This window comes from Mustela nivalis (genome assembly GCF_964662115.1).
Source record: "Mustela nivalis genome assembly, chromosome: 4".
Classification (NCBI taxonomy): Eukaryota; Metazoa; Chordata; class Mammalia; order Carnivora; family Mustelidae; genus Mustela; species Mustela nivalis.
In genome coordinates this window covers 27982631-28001614 of record NC_139023.1, presented here as the reverse complement: position 1 = coordinate 28001614, position 18984 = coordinate 27982631, and the positions used below count along the sequence as shown (strand labels likewise).

General features: G+C 39.1%; 1 protein-coding gene across 4 annotated transcripts in view; it reads right to left on the bottom strand.

The window, feature by feature from the left end:
* The window catches only part of CORIN (corin, serine peptidase), a 246408-nt gene that overhangs the window by 13677 nt on the left and 213747 nt on the right, over positions 1-18984 (bottom strand). For all 4 annotated transcript variants that reach the window (XM_082728362.1, XM_082728363.1, XM_082728364.1 and 1 more), the window contains 3 exons: positions 16995-17111; positions 14592-14641; positions 14263-14437 (listed from right to left, as the gene is read on the bottom strand). In XM_082728362.1, coding sequence (XP_082584488.1) covers positions 14263-14437; positions 14592-14641; positions 16995-17111 — 342 coding nt within the window. The remainder of the gene's footprint in view (positions 1-14262; positions 14438-14591; positions 14642-16994; positions 17112-18984) is intronic.

Here is an 18984-nt window from a genome sequence, read left to right as displayed (position 1 = left end):
GGACAAGCAGAGTGGGCCAGGAGCAAAGGAATGGACGTGGAGAGGACTGCAGTGCTAAGGGGGCTTTCCTAGCAGATACTCCCTCCTCAGGGGTAGGGTAAGTGAGCCATGCCACCTCTGTCCCCACTTGGGACCTTGTCTTGTCCAACTAAAGTAGGTTGATTTGACCCACTAACCAGTTGTTTTTCAACCCAGGCTGAAGCTTTTAAACACCGATTTTCTGGGCATCACCCCATATCAATTGCAAGTTTTGGGCTGGGGCCTGGGAATCCAGACTTTTAAGTCTCATATTAAAACTCACCCACGTTCCTCCTTTCCTTGGCATGCTTTTCTTCATTGTGTTCTCATGCATGGCAAAGATTACCCTCTCAGAAGGGTAAGGAAAGACGTGACCAAGGTCGGCACTCAACCTGTTTATGGCACTGCTGGATTCTTGGAGTACACTACTGAAGGACTGCTCTATACGGCCCGCACGTTCTATCCTTTTGCCATTGTGAAAAATAATAGTTCTAGCACTATACAAATAGGAATTGATGCCATTCTTTGTGATACAGGTATTAGATACAGACATGTAGATAGCTGTATATTTATAGCAACTCCTTCATGCCAAATATTGGGCAAGGATTACAACAAGCAAGAAAGACAGGATTCCATCGACACAAACTTGAATGAAGATGAACAATTAAAGAAACAATCATAGTAAAATGCAGGAAGCGCTATCTCATGAGCATTGTAAGATGATACTACAGAATTATTTTCATTAAATAAAGCCATCACTGAAAGAGCAGGTCTTTCTTTTCTTTTCTTTCCTTCTTCCTTCCTATCCCCCTCTATTTTTTCCTTTCTTCCTTCCTTCCTTTTCCTCAATCCCCTCTTTTCTCTCTGTCCCTCCATTCTTTCTCTTTCTCTCCCTCCTTCCTCCTTTTCCTCACTTCTCCTTCCTCCCTTCCTTCCCTTCTTCCCTTGGTATTGTATTGTATTGTATTGTATTGTATTGTATTGTATTGTATTGTATTGTATTCCCTTCCATTTTATTGTCTACAGAAGTAAGTGCATGGCCATTTGAGCAATTCAATATTCACTTGAGATTCTATTATTTAAGGCATCAGAAATCAAGCAACAATTTCTGTCAAATTTCTGCGCATTTAATAGCTTCTTGACCTTGATTCAGAGCTACTAAATTTTGCTTCTAACAAATATTCATCCATTTGCTCAAATAACGAGCAGTATTTCAAATAGTTGAATACTGCAAATTATTTGTAACAAGATGAAGTAACAAATTTCAGACTTATTTACTATATTGTGCTTAATCTAATTCTAATAGCGAGAAATAAAACTGCTAAATGTTATAACTTGTACCTAGTAGTTTATTGCTACACAACCTACTATCCTTCTGGCATTAACATTACCAAAAACAAACACACCAAAGAGTACATAGGAAATTTACATAGTTTTTATAAACAGTAAGGATATTGGTTTTTTCCACTTTTTCAGTGTGATAAAAAAAATTTAAAAATTTAAAAAATTAAAGTTTCTTTAATTTTTTTTTCCTCAAGTCTGGTAAAAACCAGGAAATCCACAACCTGTTGTTAGAAATGGGGATATGAGGGGCGCCTGGGTGGCTCAGTGGATTGAGCCTCTGCCTTCAGCTCACGTCATGATCTCAGAGTCTTGGGATCGAGTCCTGCATTGGGCCTCTGCTTGGCCGGGAGCCAGCTTCCCCCTCTCTTTCTGCTTACTTGTGATCTCTCTTTCTCTGTGTCAAATAAATAAATAAAATCTTAAAAAAATAAAAAAGAAATGGGGATGTGAGTGAGGGAACTGTGTATCAATGGTATATGAGCGTATTAAACATATGCCGGAAAGAATGAGTCAGGAATATAGTCAGAGACAGCCCTGTCTTGGTGGAAGCAAAAAGGGGAAAGAGAATTTAGGGCAATATTAATGCCACATGAGTCTAATTTCAGTGCATATTACCCTCTGTGGAGAAACACATAAGAACAAGCTATGTTCATATGGGCTTTTCAATGAAAAGAGTTTTGAGGGACAAAAGAAAAAAGACAAGTATAGCTGCTGAAAATCTTCACCATAGGGGGACTTCTTCAAACTGAGCCGTCAGACTTCAAATCAGCAGCACAAAAAACTGGCACATTTTAAAGAAGTTTCTGCAAAGACGCCTTTATGCTCTGGGAGGGACAAAGCAGGAGAGGAAGCCCAGTGAAAATCAACCATTCACAATGAAAATGGCTGAGAAAGACGTTAAGAGACCCTTTTCTCCTTTGATTCTAGCTCCACATGGCACTTCCTTGTCTGAAATTCACATTTCTTGTCTAATTTACTCCATGCTTATACACTGCTATAACCATGGATACACTTTACAGAGAACATTGAGATGATATGATTTCAATGTAGAATTCTTCAATCATCAGCTCTAGAAAGAAAGCCCAGCTATGTATACATTTTAGATGACATGCAGGAAAATTTATACAAAATTACAGGCACATTGCCCTTGGTCATAGGATCCAGTCAATTTGGCTTACGATTTGCCAGTCTGAACCCTAGTTTAGATACAAAAATCCCATATTTTTACTTACTTCAGCTAGCCAGGTTTAGAGATTTTCTATTTTCATCTTTTCTGAAAAGTATAAAATCTCCCTTTCTTTCATCGTTTCTGGTTTTACTTTAATATCATATATTCAACATTTATCATTTTAAGGAAAGAAAATTAATATTTATAATTAACACCTGTGATATAAATCACCATATTTTACAAGCCTTACTCCAGAAATAACACAGCTAAGTGGTGATTTGGAGGCAGTTTTTTTTTTTTTTTTAAGATTTTATTTATTTGAGAGAGAGACAATGAGAGAGAGCATGAGCAAGGAGAAGGTCAGAGGGAGAAGCAGACTATCCGTGGAGCTGGGAGCCCGATGCGGGACTCGATCCCGGGACTCCGGGATCATGACCTGAGCCGAAGGCAGTCGTCCAACCAACTGAGCCACCCAGGCGTCCCTGGAGGCAGTTTGATTTGGAGGTAGTTTGAAGGTGACCAAATTTGCATTAAGAAATATCACACAATAGCATTTGCTGTTCTACAAATCTCACAAATCTCTTACTTTTTATATTTATATATATATATATATAATATATATATATGTATATACTTATATATATTTAAATGTATTAAATATATATATATATTTAATACAGAGACAGAGAGAGCACAAGTAGGAGGAGTAGCAGGCAGAGGGAGAGGAAGACACAGGCTCCCTGCTGAAAGACTCCATCCCAAGATCCTGGGATCATGACCTGAGCCAAAGACAGATGCTGAACCAACTAAGCCACCCAGGCATCCCAGCTGTCTTACTTTTAATACTGTGCTCTGCCCTTGGTATTTGTAAAGGCATTCTCTTCGACACATCCAGGGAACAGACTTTAGAATGGGGTGATCACAGACTGAATATGTGGGGGGACTGGGCAGGAGTCATAGCAGAGAGTCAAGTCACTGGCTCTACCCATCTGGAGGGTCATCCACGTCCCTGTTCCAGCTTATTGCTGTCATGTTGGAAAACCAGGTAGGACCTGACCTTTTCAGTGTTCAAGGGAAGCCAGAGTTCTGGATCCTTTTTAAGGTATCTGCAGTTTTAAATGTTGCCCCCCCTCAAAAAAAAAAAGGCAATACAATAAGCAAAATAAACCAGCAGCCTAGATTTATAGTAGTATGAGTTCTATTTCATAGCTTTCCTAGTATGTCTATACGCATTATTCCAAGTGATCTTGCCAACTGTGAGATGTAACAGGAATTCTTATTCCTTTTCAGAGAAGAGAAAGCAGTGACTCATAGCAGATGAAAGACTCATCTAAAGTCACAAAGGTAGTCAAGGATGGTAACAGACCAGAATGCTGGTCCTTTAAACCCCTAGACCACACCTTTTCTACTAAACTTCTCTGGAACAAAAAGGAAGGTCCACAGGCATCTACATAGGAATCAGGTACTGGCCACGGAGAAGGGTATCACATGGTGGGTTCACTGGCGGGTGACAGGATGGCAGACAGCAGGAAGAGATCTTCTATTTCCTGAACATATCTCCTGGGCATGATGGGGAATTAGTCACCAGCGGTGAAATTACAGAAGGTGAACTATCCTGTTATCCAGGGTCCAACAAAGCAAGAGAAGAGGGTAGTCAGATACATATCCTAGAAATGCAAGAATCAGATTTCAGAATGTTTGGAGGAAAAAAAAAGGCAGACATGATACTGTATCCAGGGACTCTTAGAGCAAGTACAGATCAAGAGAGAGGAGAGAAATAAAATGCCAGATTCTGATGTGGCCATCACAAGTGACTGCGATAAGAAAATGAAGAATCAGCTAAAGGGAATGTGCCTGCATCAGGATCCCAGAGCTTTGCAACTGCAAACTCTACCACAGAAGAGAGGCATGAAAGTGTAACAATTACTGGAAAGTCTTAGTCATAGACTGAGCAGGGGCTTGTTTAAAAAGGAGAAAAGTAGGAAACATAAAAATGGCTTCTCCATGAAACAATATGCAAGAACAAGTAAATGGGAAAATTTCTGTCTGTAGCAAATAATATTAATAAAGAGCTAAGACATACAGAACTGTCTCAAGCTTCCTTTGCTTCCAATTTCTCCATTCAAAGAGGATGTTCTCTAGACAATATGCCAAAGACTCATCTTCCATTTGATAAAACATACAGGTGCTTAATACGTGACAATGCTGAACTGATGTGTGGTCTAAGATTTGGGAGGACTCAGTGAGACATTGTTGACCTTCAGTAGATGAATTGACATTTCTAGTTCCAGACAAATAATAGTCCTAACTACTGAAAGAGCTGCACATATTATTACTAAGAAATATCTAGAAGGGGCTTGTTAGGCAGTTAACAAATATTTATGAGTGGCTGCTATAGGCCATGCTGAAAAAAATGAAAACACAAGGGTGAGGAAGACAGACAATTTGTGCCCTCATAGAGATTTCATTCTACTGCACTAAAGAATATATAAAGAAATAAGATATTTTGGAGCACTTAGAAGTGACAAAATAGGGTTATATGCTGGATGACTGAGGGGGTTGATTTCACTGTAGCCAAATAGTTAGGGAAGGTCTTTAACAAAGTCATACTTAGAGACTTTAATGACCAGGAGGAGGTTGTTTTGTGACTCTACCTGCAAAAGCAGCAAGTTCAAACATCCTGAGGTAGAAATGAGCTTGGACAATTTCAGACACACAAGAAAGGCTTGATGTCCGCAGCCCATGAACTATGGGAGAATAGGGGGAGATGTTGTCCAAGAGGTAGGAATAGATCTTGAAAGGCCATGATGAGATTTTATTCTTGTTATAATGGGAAGGGTTTTAAGCATACCTAGATCTTGGACTTCTAGCTTCCAGAACTGTAAGATAATAAAATTCTGTTGTTCAAGCCACCTAGTTTATGGTATTTTGTTATGACAGCCTTAGGAAATGAATATAATAGTGAGCCCTGGTATGATGATGGCTTAGAACAGGATTACAGCATGAAGATGGTGAAAGGTGCTTGGGTTAGAGAGAATTTGAAAGAATATCCTACAGAAATTATTACTAGAGTAAATGTGAGAGGAATTAAGGATGATTCCTAGTTTTGACAAACCAATGGATAATGATGATTTTTACTGAGATGGGGAAAGTTTCTGAGGCACACAATTATTTGATCAGTAGGCGAGGTAAGAAATCAAGTTTTGTTTTGGCCATTAAAGTAGGATGTTTATTGCACACTCAAATGGACATCTTATCTCATCTAGTTATGTACACATGTTTAAAGTCTGAGGGTAGGGGTGCTGGTTGGGAAAATTCTGGGCCGGGCTGAAGATATAAGTTTGGAAGCCATGAATAAATGTATGCTATTCATATTTATATTCAAATATTGTATTCATAATGATATTCATATCAATACTTGATATTCATATTTGTTCAAATATGTAAATGTATTTGAAACCATATTTTGAGATGACTGCAGACAGATAAGAAAGCCAAGAATTGGGTCCTTGTCTTAGCTCGGGATGCTATAACAGATTACCATAGAGTGAGTGCCATAAATAAGATACATTTATTTCTCCTAGTTCTGGGGGCTGGATATCAGGGTAATAGCATGGTTAGGTTCTGGTGAAGATATTCTTCCTAGTTTATAGATAAAAATCTTCTTTTTTGTAACCTCATATGGCAGAAAAAGGTAGCAAGTACTCTTCTTTCTATGTGGACATTATCCCCATTTTGGCGTTTCCACCATCATGATTTAATTACCTCTCAAGGGCCTCACCTTCTAATTCCATTCTGTTGGAGATTAGAGTTTCAACATGTGCATTTGGAAGGGAAACAAAGCCTGCAGTCCATAATAGCTCTGGAGCATTAAAGCATTCAGTGGCCTAAAAAAGGAAGAGATGGGAAAAGAGAAAGAAATAGGTAGGTTGGTGAAATAAGAGGAAAACGGGAATATTTTTATTCTAAAATTAAAGTGAAGAAAGTATTTCAAGACAGATGTGATGATGAAATACTACAGAGGGTTCCAGTAAGTTGGAAACTGAAAAGTCACCACTGGATACGACAAGATGAAGTCATCAAAGACTTTGCTGCATCTGTGACATATCTGTGATGACCTTGGTGAGAGCTCAACCAGAGTGGGCTGAGGAGAATATGGGAAGTGGAAAAAGGGAGACAGTGACTGTACAAAAGTCTGTTGGGAGTTTTACTGTGAATTCCAGGCAGAATGAGCAATAGTTGAGGACAGATGGAAAATCAAGAGAAGGCGACTCAAGTTAGTGATATCAAGGCAAGTTTGTTGAAGAGAATGATCCAGCAATAAGGGAATAATTGATGCAAAATGGAAATGATTTTTTTTTTAAGATTTTATTTATTTATTTGACAGAGAGAGATCACAAGTAGGCAGAGAGGCAGGCAGAGAGAGAGAGAGAGAGAGAGGAGGAAGCAGGCTTCCTGCTGAGCAGAGAGCCTGATGCGGGACTCGATCCCAGGACCCTGAGATCATGACCTGAGCCAAAGGCAGCGGCTTAACCCACTGAGCCACCCAGGTGCCCCGGAAATGATGATTTTAAAAATAAAGTTTTTAAAAAGATGAAGGCGGATACGATTGTCTTAAAGAGAAAAAAACACATCTTCTACATTAATTCAAGGGAAAGAAGGGGATGTGGCCGTATTTACAGGTAATGTGTTGGGGTTAAGGGTAAGACAAAGGGAAATGTATGATGGTGTCTGTTTTCTCCATGAAGTATGATGTGAGACCAATGGAGGGTGAGAGGGTGAGAGATGTCAGGAAGTTGTCTCTTACGGTAGAAAAGAGACTTTACTATGGAGGTACATTGGAAGTGTCCCATATTATTAGATACTCATTTGAGAAACTTCCAGTTTCTGTGACCCCCCCCCCAAAACTATGAGGTTTGGCACATATTTTAAGCCAACTTCCAGCCACATCCTAAACCCAGATATTTTCCACTGGAGAGAGGAGGATGAGAGAGAATTTCTCCATAGGAGGCAGCACAGTGGTGAGCATAGAGTCAGGTCATTGTCACCAAGGACCTTTTTTTTTTAATATAATTTTTTATTATGTTTTGTTAGTCACCATACAGCACATCATTAGTTTTTGATGTAGTGTTCCATGATTCATTGTTTGCATGAAACACCCAGTGCTCCATGCAACATGTGCTCTCCTTAATACCCATCACCAGGCTCACCCAACTCCCCACTTTCCCCTCCCCTCTGAAAACTGCAATACGATTCCTGGAGTCCATAGTCTCTCATGGCTCATCTCCCCCTCTAATTTCCCCCTCTTCATTTCCCCCTTTCTTTACCTAATGTCCTCCATGCTATTCCTTATATTCCATAACAAGTGAAACCATATAATACTTGTTCTTACTCTGTTTGACTTATTTCACTCAGCGAAGTCTCCTCCAGTCCCATCCATGTTGATGCAAATGTTGGCTATTCATCTTTCTGGATGGCTAAGTAATATTCTGTTGTAAATATGGAGCACATCTTCTTTATCCATTCATCTGTTGAAGGGCATCTCAGCTCCTTCCACAGTTTGGCTATTGTGGACATTGCTGCTATGAACATTGGGGTGCATATTGCCCTTCTTTTCACTACATCTGTATCTTTGGGGTAAACACCCAGTAGTGCAATTGCTGGGTGACAGGCTTATCCATCACGACCAGGTGGGCTTTATCCCTGGGATGCAAGGATAGTTTAACATTTGCAAATCAATCAATGTGACAGAACACATAAATAAGAGAAGAGACAAGAACCACATGGTTCTCAACTGATACAGAAAAAGCATTTGACAAATTATAGCATCCTTTCCTGATTAAAATTCTTCAGAGTGTCGAGATAGAGGGAACATTCCTCAATTTCATAAAAACCATGTATGAAAAGCCCACAGTGAATCTCATTCTCAATGGGGAAAAGCTGAGAGCCTTTCCCTTAAGATCAGGAACATGACAAGGATGCCTACTCTTGCCACTATTGTTCAACATAGTACTGGAAGTCCTAGGAACAGCAATCAGACAACAAAAAGAAATAAAAGGTATTCAAACTGGCAAAGAAGAAGCCAAACTCTCTCTCTTCGCAGATGACATGATACTTTAGGTGGGAAGACCCAAAAGACTCCACCCCCCAAATTACTAGAACTCATACAGCAATTCAGTAATGTGGTAGGATACAAAATCAATGCACAGAAATCAGTTGCTTTCTTATACGTTAAAAATGTAACTATACAAAGAGAAATTAGAGAATCGATTCCATTTACAAATAGCACCAAAACCATAAGATACCTTGGAATAAACCTAACCAAAGAGGTAAAGGATCTATACTCTTGGAACTACAGAATACTCATGAAATAAATTGAAGAAGACACAAAAAGATGAAAGAACATTTCAAGCTCATAGATCAGAAGAATAAACATCATTAAAACGCCTATGCTGCCCAGAGCCATCTATACTTTCAATGCCATACCGATCAAAATACCAAAGGATTTTTCACATTGCTGGAACAAAGAATCCTAAATTTCTATGGAACCAGAAAAGACCCCGAATTGCCAAGGAAATGCTGAAAAAGAAAAACAAAGCAGGGGCATCATGTTGCCGGATTTCAAGCTATATTACAAAGCTGTGATCACCAAGATAGCATGGTATTGGCACAAAAACAGACACATAGACCAGGGAACAGAGTAGAGAGCCCAGACATGGACCCTCAACTCTATGGTCAACTAATCTTTGACAAGCAGGAAAAAATATCCAGCGGAAAAAAGACAGTCTCTTCATTAAAAGGTGCTGGGAAAATTGGACAGCTATATACAGAGAAGAAACTCGAGCATCCTCTTACACCATACTAATAAGGACTTTTTAAAACCACACTTGCTTACTTTTCAGTGCTTCTGGAAAAGAGCACCCCAGGGAGGTATGGAACCCAAATGTAGAATTTCTGCTTTAGTGGACACTATTACTGATGGGAATGGATCAAATGGCTTAAGTTGATGGAAAGTAAAAACAAACTGTGAATTATCAGCACAGTTCATAAACACCTAGAAATAAAGAAAGAAACACGAGGATACAACATGATTTAATTTTTAATAGAAATCAGACCAAGCCTCTCACTTCCTTTTCTGAGTGCACTAACAGACTGTTAGACCAGGAGAGCTGGCAAGAGCAGTGATTTTGTTTTGTGGAGAATGAGTGAGGGAGCTGTCCAGAAGGAGGAAGAAAGATGATTGAGTAATATTAAGGGTCTAACTGATGTTGAAAGTCAGGGATGTGCTGATCTGCCCTCTTGGGTGATGTTCTCCCTCAGTTCTGAAAGGCAAGAGTATTAAGACCTGAAAATGTGGTATTCACATTCACTCTTTTTCAAAGATCTGCCCAGTGTGGCAGACAGATCCAGGGACAAAGACCTTGTAGTTCTCAGCAATAGGACGGACGTGATAAGCTTGGTGCACAAGGTTAACTGGGAAGAGAAAGAGCACAAGGAGGAGACTGGGGGACTGAAATCATTGGGGCACACATGCAGACCAGCAGCTACTGTCCTGTTGGAGATAAGAGCTGGTTGGGAGAAATCACAGCGTGGGTGACATGGCGGGGTTAAGGGTTATGGTCCTGTAGTGAGGTGATCATTTTTCATGTGTGTTTCCTGAAGAGAAATTAGACACTCCTGACAATGACTCCTTGTGGACCAGCCTCGGAAGTTCAGACTTGAGACTTTCAGAGGCAGAAGAAGACCGAAAATTGCTGGTTAAATTACCCCTGAAAGTCAGTCTGTCTTCCTCAGAAGTGTTGGAAGTTTTATGATTAGGGCATTATGGGACTTGGTCTGATCAACTTAGTATTTCATACGTTTTTAATTCTCACTTGGGATTTTTAAATACTCCATAAGACAGCAAAACAAACTTGTCCTTTTTTTTTTTTAAACCAATATAATTAAAAGACAGGCTTGAGAAGACCTAAAGACGGTCACGCTGGGCCTTGCCGAAGTATGCAATCACACTATGAACTGAATCCCATTAATTGCAGCGGCTGAAGGTTCCAGCAGAGAATCAGGCTTACAATGAGAAGTTCTCGAAGTCTGCAGGCCACTGGACAGGATTGTAAAATGGAATCTGTTATTAGTACACATTCAAGCGAAGGCTTTTTTGAAGTTGGGCAATTTCTAGCTTTTTCTCAACAGGCCAGGTCCCTCTCAACAGTTCTGTTTAGCGTTTCATAAAGTTTCACCAAGACCTTTGATATAATATCCATCTCCCTTAACTGTAAATACATATTTCTTCTCTACTGCAAGGTCTCTTGTGAACTTTACAGAGCTGTCAGGCAAAGAGGAAGCTTGGATACCACATATGGAAATGACACAAGAGGCCTAAGAACCTGGCTTAACTAGCAGGTAAATGGAATTGTTCCTTTTAAAGAACTGTTGGATTTATTTAAGTCATCGTGTTTTGATGCATGTACTCTTTTTAGTATCATTTCTGCTTATCACAGGGAAATAAATCAAAACTGGACAAGACATCTGGAAACATCTGGCCCCTTCCAAAGCAATAACATTGTCATGTATTTCCCAACATACTATATAGATTCTTCCAATCATTTTGGATCTTACACATTACAAATCCTTAAGAGGGGCTTCTGGTTTGATTTTTTAATATTTTATTTTCCTTAGAGGAGCAGTCGACTAGATATGCACATTTTCATTTTATAATCCCTTATAACATTTTATTTTATTTTTTTAAAACGTCTGCCTCCTTACTAGGTTAGCACTCCAAGGAAAGAAAGGTGTATTCATCTCTGGAACCCCCATGTAGAGCTAAGAATAGATTCTGGGACTCTAGTCTGTGAAAACAAGAGGACCAGTGGGTGAGTAGTTTTGTTTGAGAAGATGGATTATAGTATTGTTGAGATGGTAGCAAGCTGGAACTAACCTGAATGTACATTGCCTAGGGAATAATAGAAAAAGTTATGGTAAATCTAGATAACGGACTATCATTTAGTTTTGAAAAAGAATGAGCTCGAGCTACACCCACTGACTCAGAGGGAGGTCCATGATATATTGTTGTATGATAAAAGCAACAAACAAAAGCACAGACTGTGATTCCAAATTGTAAAAGCAAGCAGTGGGACCCTGTACGGAGTGCATGTGTGCTTGGCTATCAAGGGACATTGGCTAGGTTGTAACAGGGGTTACTGTGAGGATGATGAGAAAGTAAGAGAGAGTAGGGAAGAAGATAAAAATATCGCTAGCATGTGTTGTGATGAGCTCTGGGTGTTAACACACAACTAATAAATCGTTGAGTACTACATCAAAAACTAACGATGCATTATATGTTGGCTAACTGAACATAACTTAAGAAAATACTGTCAGCAAAACGCAAAATTACTCATGCCATAATGCAAAGAGAAAAGGTATAATGCATGTTTTTGGTAGCAGTTTTTTAAAAGAAAAGCTGACCTTTAGTGAGAGCTCACTGATCAATGTCAGACAAGCTTCTCAAGGCTTTGTACAAGACTATTTCAACTGCGCGCACCGACCCTGTGAGGTAAGAACTGTTATTTCCCTCGTGTCCCAGGTGAAGAAACTGTGGCCCCAGAGAAGTTATGAATTGATCCATGGCGGCACAATAAATAGCAAAGCTAAGAAAAACAAAATAGGGGAAAAAAAAGAAATTGCATTTTTTCTTAGAAATTACCCTGATCAAATGAAAACAATCAATTTAGTTAGGTGACAGAATTATGAGTTATTTTGTTTTGAATTTTTGCTATTATTTAACATTTAATTTTCCTTTGAAATAAAGTAAAAATTTTTTTTAAAAAATAGGAAAAAAAGTGGCATGATTTTTATTTTTTTAAGATTTTATTTATTTATTTGACAGAGAGATCACAAGCAGGCAGAGAGGCAGGCAGAGGGAGAGGGGGAAGCAGGCTCCCTGCTGAGCAGAGAGCCCAAAGCAGGGCTTGATCCCAGGACCCTGAGATCATGACCTGAGCCCAAGGCAGAGGCTTAACCCTGTGAGCCACCCAGGCACCCCAGCATGATAGTTTTTAAAATCTGCCCTCTTGGGGGCGCCTGGGTGGCTCACAGGGTTAAGCCTCTGCCTTGGGCTCAGGTCATGATCCCAGGGTCCTGGGATGGAGCCCTGAATCGGGCTCTCTGCTTAGCGAGGAGCCTGCTTCCTCCTCTCTCCCTGCCTGCCTCTCTGCCTACTTGTGATCTCTGTCTGTCAAATAAATAAATAAAATCTTTATAATAATAATAAATTTAAATTTATTTAAAATTTAAATTATTTATTTAAAATTAAAAATAAATAAATAAATTTAAAATAAAATTAAAAACAAAAACAAAAACAAAAACAAAAAAAAACAACCTGCCCTCAAATCCTCCTCCCATTGAGAGGAGATTTTTTACTTTCTTTGCTTTAGATCTGGGTGAGGCTTGTGAAGGCTTTGACCAGCCACATGGGAGAGGCACCATGTGTGTCTCTGGAGGCCAGGTCTCCCTTTTGGAGAAGCTGGTTCTGGGGGATGCCAACCGCCATTGTGTACTAAGGCCCTAGTCAACAGGCAGCTCTGACCACCTGACTTGCGATGGTTCCCGTCTTCAGCCTTAGAATCTTCCAGCTGAGGCCTCAGACATTGCTGATCACAGACAAGCTGCACCAGCTGTGTCGTGTCCAAATGTCTGACCCCCAGATTCTTGTGGGAACATACTAAATGTTTGAGATTTTTTTTTTTTATTGTAATTGTTTGGTTTGGGTTTTTTTTGTTGTTGTTGTTCCAAAAGTACAACAGATGGCAGGAATGGGAGAGAACCTTCTACAGTGATGGTTGTCAATATGAGGTAGGTTTGCCCTTTGTCTTATTTTTCTGCTCCCTTTAGGCATATTGTAAAAATTTATTTTATATGCCAATGTGGCTGTACCATGGCGCCCAAATATTTGGTCAAACATTATTCTAGATGCTTCTGTGAAGTTGTTTTTTGAGCTAGATGAACATTTAAACTGGTGGATTTTGAATAAATAAGATTAACCTCCACAATATGGTTATCCTCATCCCATATATGGGAGACCTGAAGAGAGAGAGACTAACCACTCCTGAGCAAGAAGAAATTCTGCCAGCAGATGGCCTTTGGGCCCCAACTGCAACTCTCCAAGTCTCCAGGATGTGGACCGACACCATTAGATTTGGACTCACCAGCACCCCCCATTCATCCTTTCTCTCTTAATGGTCTCACATTTTCTGGAAAACCCTAATACACACACACAGTGGTTTTTTTTTTTTTTTTTTTAAAGATTTTATTTATTTGACAGAGAGAGAGAGATTACAAGTAGGCAGAGCAGCAGGCAGAGAGAGAAGGGGAAGCAGGCTCCCTGCTGAGCAGAGAGCCCAATATGGGGCTTGATCCCAGACCCTGGGATCATGACCTGAGCCGAAGGCAGAGGCTTAACCACTGAGCCACCCAGGTGCCCCATACAGTGTTATCTTTAACTCTGCTTCTCAAAGTCCTCTTCCCTCCTCTTCAGGAAAAAATCATAATCCAATAAAGTGATTAGCACATACATAGGATGACAGCATCAAGAACAGAAAAACTTAAGCAGATAAAGGAAGTAGATCAACTGTGGCTTTTGCATTGAAGTGGCTTCAAAAATGACAAATGTCTCTAAGAATGCCCAAGGGACAAAATGATCAAATGCAGGCAAAATCAAAGGACAAAGTGCCGCTTACCCCTCGAAGCAGTGGGCGACCGTCAGGACCCACTTCCTGGCAATGAGGACACAGCCACAAATATGTCCACTGGGTTCACTCTGCAGGGAACACTGCCATGGCCATCTTCCAGGGCGACTTGTCCGACCCCCAAGGATCCTCTTGTTCATTCGGGCAGCAGGGCGACGCCCACAGTCTATCAAGGAACGGGAAAGACAATGTGGGATTCACCACCAAACCCAGTGCCAAACGTGGATCTTTGCTGTTAAGTGCAAGTTTCTGTTTTTTCCCCTGAGCCAATCCAGTTAAATTAAGTTCATATTCCATAGCTACACCACTAATTCTCTTACCTTGTTTAGTACACAGAAGAGAAATTTTACTTCTGCTATGACAAGCCTGCCTAAATTTGGAAACATAAAATGGCATAATGTTAAGCTATACATTTATCATCCACTTCAAACACTTTACCAGTGAAAAACAAGACATAGGGTTCAACAGTTCCCAGAGGTCATATTCTTTGAGTAACAATTATCTGTACTTCGTGCAGAAATTCTTGAGACAGCGCTGTTGTCAAATACCATCTTGGAAATAAAGGTATATGGAAAATGTGTACACTTTTTTAGTTTATTTAATATCATCATAATATAATTTCACCTGGGCGGGAAAAAAAAAACTACTGTTAGCGAAGTCTCCCACCTCAAATTGGCTGGTAGTACGACCCAAAATATTGACTCAAACCATGATTTTTCAAAGTAGCGAGAAGAAGGTGAGAGAATTAGGCTACTTCTTAGAATCCTTGGTGAGGAAGAAGCATGTCAGATTTTTATGATCACAGAGAGAGTGTGGATGTCCAAAAGTACAAGAAATCTGACAGAAAATATTACTTTGAAAGTTAGAAAACAGACAAAGGAACTAAATTTTAGACTGGTAAAAAATCTTGATGAGACCTGTGATAGTAAAATGTGGATCTACGATTGGCTGACAGAAAGAAGGGGGTTAAATTTATTTCATGTACTCTAGATGCTGGGATCAGAACCACTCAGTAAAACTTAACAGGAAGTAACTTCAGGAAAGAAAGACCCTTCTAAAAATCATAGTTAACCTTTAAAGGTAAGAACACAGGCCATGTTTAAACATCGATCAATGTGGCTGCACAAGAGAACTCACTTCAGGGTTCATTAAATTTCAATCACAAAGTTCTCTTTCAATCACAAAGCATTTATTCACAGTATAAATTTAAAAAACAAAAGACACTTTAGGACTGTCAAAAATACTACAATGCGCTTAGAATCCTAGATTTCTCAGGGAAAAAAAAATCCCTAAATATGTCATGTCCACATTCCTTTTTAAGGATTTATTGTAATTTCATTTCTTGCTAAATCTGCATGGAGGCATGTGTAATTATTTGTATCCATAAATTATACAATACAGGAAAAGCATGTCTGCTTTTTGCCTTCCCACAACCTAAAGTCCTGTTTCCTCCTTACTCTCTATCTTGTTATCCTTAATTTCATTGTGGTATTTCCTAATATCTGAAATTCATTTTGTTTACTAGCTTATGGTGTCTCTGTCCACCTACACAGTATAGATTCCTTGAGACAAGGGCCTTTCTCTCCCTCATTCCCTCCTACAACCCCTCACAACCTAGCACTGAACCTGGCAGAGAAGAGATGCTTCAATAATTAGTTATTTGTTAGATCCCCAAATCACAACTTGTAGAAATAGGAAAAAACAGCAATAGCTATTTGTACCAATTTTTTTTACAGGAAATTGTGGTTATACAGGATCACAAATCTATTTAGAAAGCCAGTAGAACCAGTTCTATCAACTCCCAGTTTACAATGAAATGTACATATGTATGTTATCTATTAAGCTTAAAAGGTCTTTTCTGGTATTTGCAATTTGCGGAAACAGATCACTCTGTTGAAAGATTCAGGTCATTGTTTTGAAGGAAGTACTTCAGAAATTTGGCTGCAGAGTTTGGTCTGTGGGGAAATTTTCAGGACATTTTAAAGAGAAAAGGCCTACCTTTCGATTTCTTCTTTGAAATTCTTAAGTGGTTTATCTAGCACTTATTAAAAGCTTTGGAATCAGATTAACTTGGTTTGAGTTAAGAGCCCACTGTGGGCTCTGAGTTTTGATCAAGTTATTTTAATATTCTGTAGCTATGACCCTATAATGTAATAACCACTAAATAGGTGTTAATTCCTTCGATTTCCCTCCATACCCCCATATCCACATCCATGGACAAGGGAGACAGCCTTGTTCAAGGTGTCATGATTTTTTTAGGGAAAATTTTCAGAAGTATACTTGCAAGGCTGCTTGATTATAACTTCATTTTGTGTCAGTTTTCTCCCTCAGACTGTCCAAGTTTGACCAGTTCTCATTACTTCAATTCCCTGCTAACTAGTTCATGTAGCAACTGTGTGAACTGCAGATAGGAGAATCTACTTTGAATAGGATGTGGGAAAAACTCCCAAATTAGAACCCAAGTTCCTCTTCCTTCCCCAAGATAGTTTCTGTAATCATCATTAAAAAAACATATAGTTAGCAAGAGAAAAAATGATCTATGTCTAGAAAGAAGAGATAAAGCCAAACAGTGTTGAAATATAAGGGCAAATCACCATTCGATGGAAGTTCTTTATTGACTTGATAAATCTGGATTATCTTAAATTAGAAACAGGAGGAGGTCCCTGATGATAGACTCTTGCTCCATAATCCGCTCTGCACAGCTCTTGTGCAAGGGGTCTTACCCTTTTACCAGCAGTTCATGCAAAGTGGTCCCATTGAGGCTCTCCCAGCTGGAGTGTAATGTCAGCCACAGCTGGTCTTGCTCCTGTTCCTGGACCAGTTCGGTCACAGATGGTTCTCTAATATAAGGACAAATAAGAATGACATATTCAAAGTACAGTGGTCTTTCACCAGACAATTTCATTCCTTAGTACTCACTGTCTTTCAGAAAAAGCACTGCATTATAAGTCAATATTCAAAGAGGGAAATTTATAATGGAAATGTGGCATGGAATGTGATGAGCAAGAGAGGAAGCTACTGTAAGTATACTAAAGCAATAAAGATCCAAATGGTTACAGCAATTGTAATCATTCTCTCCACTGACATGTGTTTGAACTTCATGAGTTGTTAGAATTCTAATGTATATGACGTGAAATTTCCAATATCTTAAAAATGAGAGCAACTTTGGGCAGAAATGACAAAAAGGACACTAGTTTATCTGCCTGAGATTTTTTTCCCTCCTCTTTTCTTGCAGTGCAGCAATACCTTAAAATAAAGTAAATAAACTAAAAAAAAAAAAAAAGTATAGGAAATTGGTGGCCACTTAGTGTCTATTTGGACAGTATGAAACTATAATGAAGTTTTTGAACATACTGCAAAATCTTCATGTACTAAAAATTAAGAAAAAACCCTAGAAAATAGAGATGGCAGTTAACATTATTTTGTTCTTACCTATATTCTTAGTAAACTTCTATCAATATTTTCCTGTGAATGTCTCATTCAATCATTCAAATAAATACAGTTACACTGTATCCAAGATTTAAAACCTTAAGTTTCAAAAGTATTCAGGTTTTGTGTAAAATACTCTATTCTAAACGAAATAATTGGTTCTTTTAGGCAATCCATATTTGCAGAAAACCATTTGGACTGTCATCACCTAACGCCCAAGGGTAAGAGAGGTGGAGGAATTAATTTAGATAAGAAGGAAGAAAGATGCCTCCAAACCTGGAAGGAAAGTTGTATTTGGCTGAAGTTGGAGGGGAGTAGAAAATTCAAATCAGATAGCCTCTATCTTTCTTCTCAAGTAAAAGGTAAGCTCCTTCAATGAAAGTTGGGGGTGGCAGGGGTGCATGATATGGATTCATTCCCCGGTGGAGAAATGTATCAAGGATGAATGAGAAGATGAATGCAGAGGAAGGGAAGGAAAAATAAAATAAAATGAAAACAGGTAAACCACAAGAGACTCTTAACTCTAGGAAACAAACTGAGGGTTGCTGGAGAGCTGGTGGGTGGGGGATGGGGTAACTGAGTGATGGACATTAAGGAGGGCACGTGATGGAATGAGCACTGGGTGTTATAAGCAACTGATGAATCACTAAATTCTACCCCTGCAACTAATAATATATTGTATGTTAACTAAATCGAATTCAAATTTTAAAAGTTATTAAAGGCATCACATAGAATTTCCTAAGAATTTCCATGAATACATGTTATTCATGTATTCAACTACATGCTTATAATCTAGATTTTGCCATCTTGTCAATGAGTGCAAATACCTGTTATGACACCCACCCCCCACCCCCAAAAAAAAGATAAGTGAGAAAAATGGCAGCACTCAGAGCTCAAATGAACTTGGAAATCCTGAAGTTGTAGTAGCATCAAGTTTGCAGGCTTAGTGACTTTTCTTTCCAATAACGGCATGCCGTTTTTAAAAAAAAGGGGTGGGCACGGCAGGTGGGAAGGCACAAGAAGGGAAGCAAGGTTAGACTCCACAGCATTGAAAGAAAAATGAACATTTCAGCTGATTATTAATTAAAAACTAATATAATCTCATAATAGAAAACAAAGGAACCAAACCTTCCCCAAATCCTGTTACTTATAAAAGAGGAAAGTCCTCTAAAGAGAACACTTGATGACAGAGTAGCCAAAGAAAAAACAAGGCAAAGCCCTTCATGAATGCATTCTAACCATTTGATTTTAAAACACAGAGCATGAACCCTGACCACACTCTAA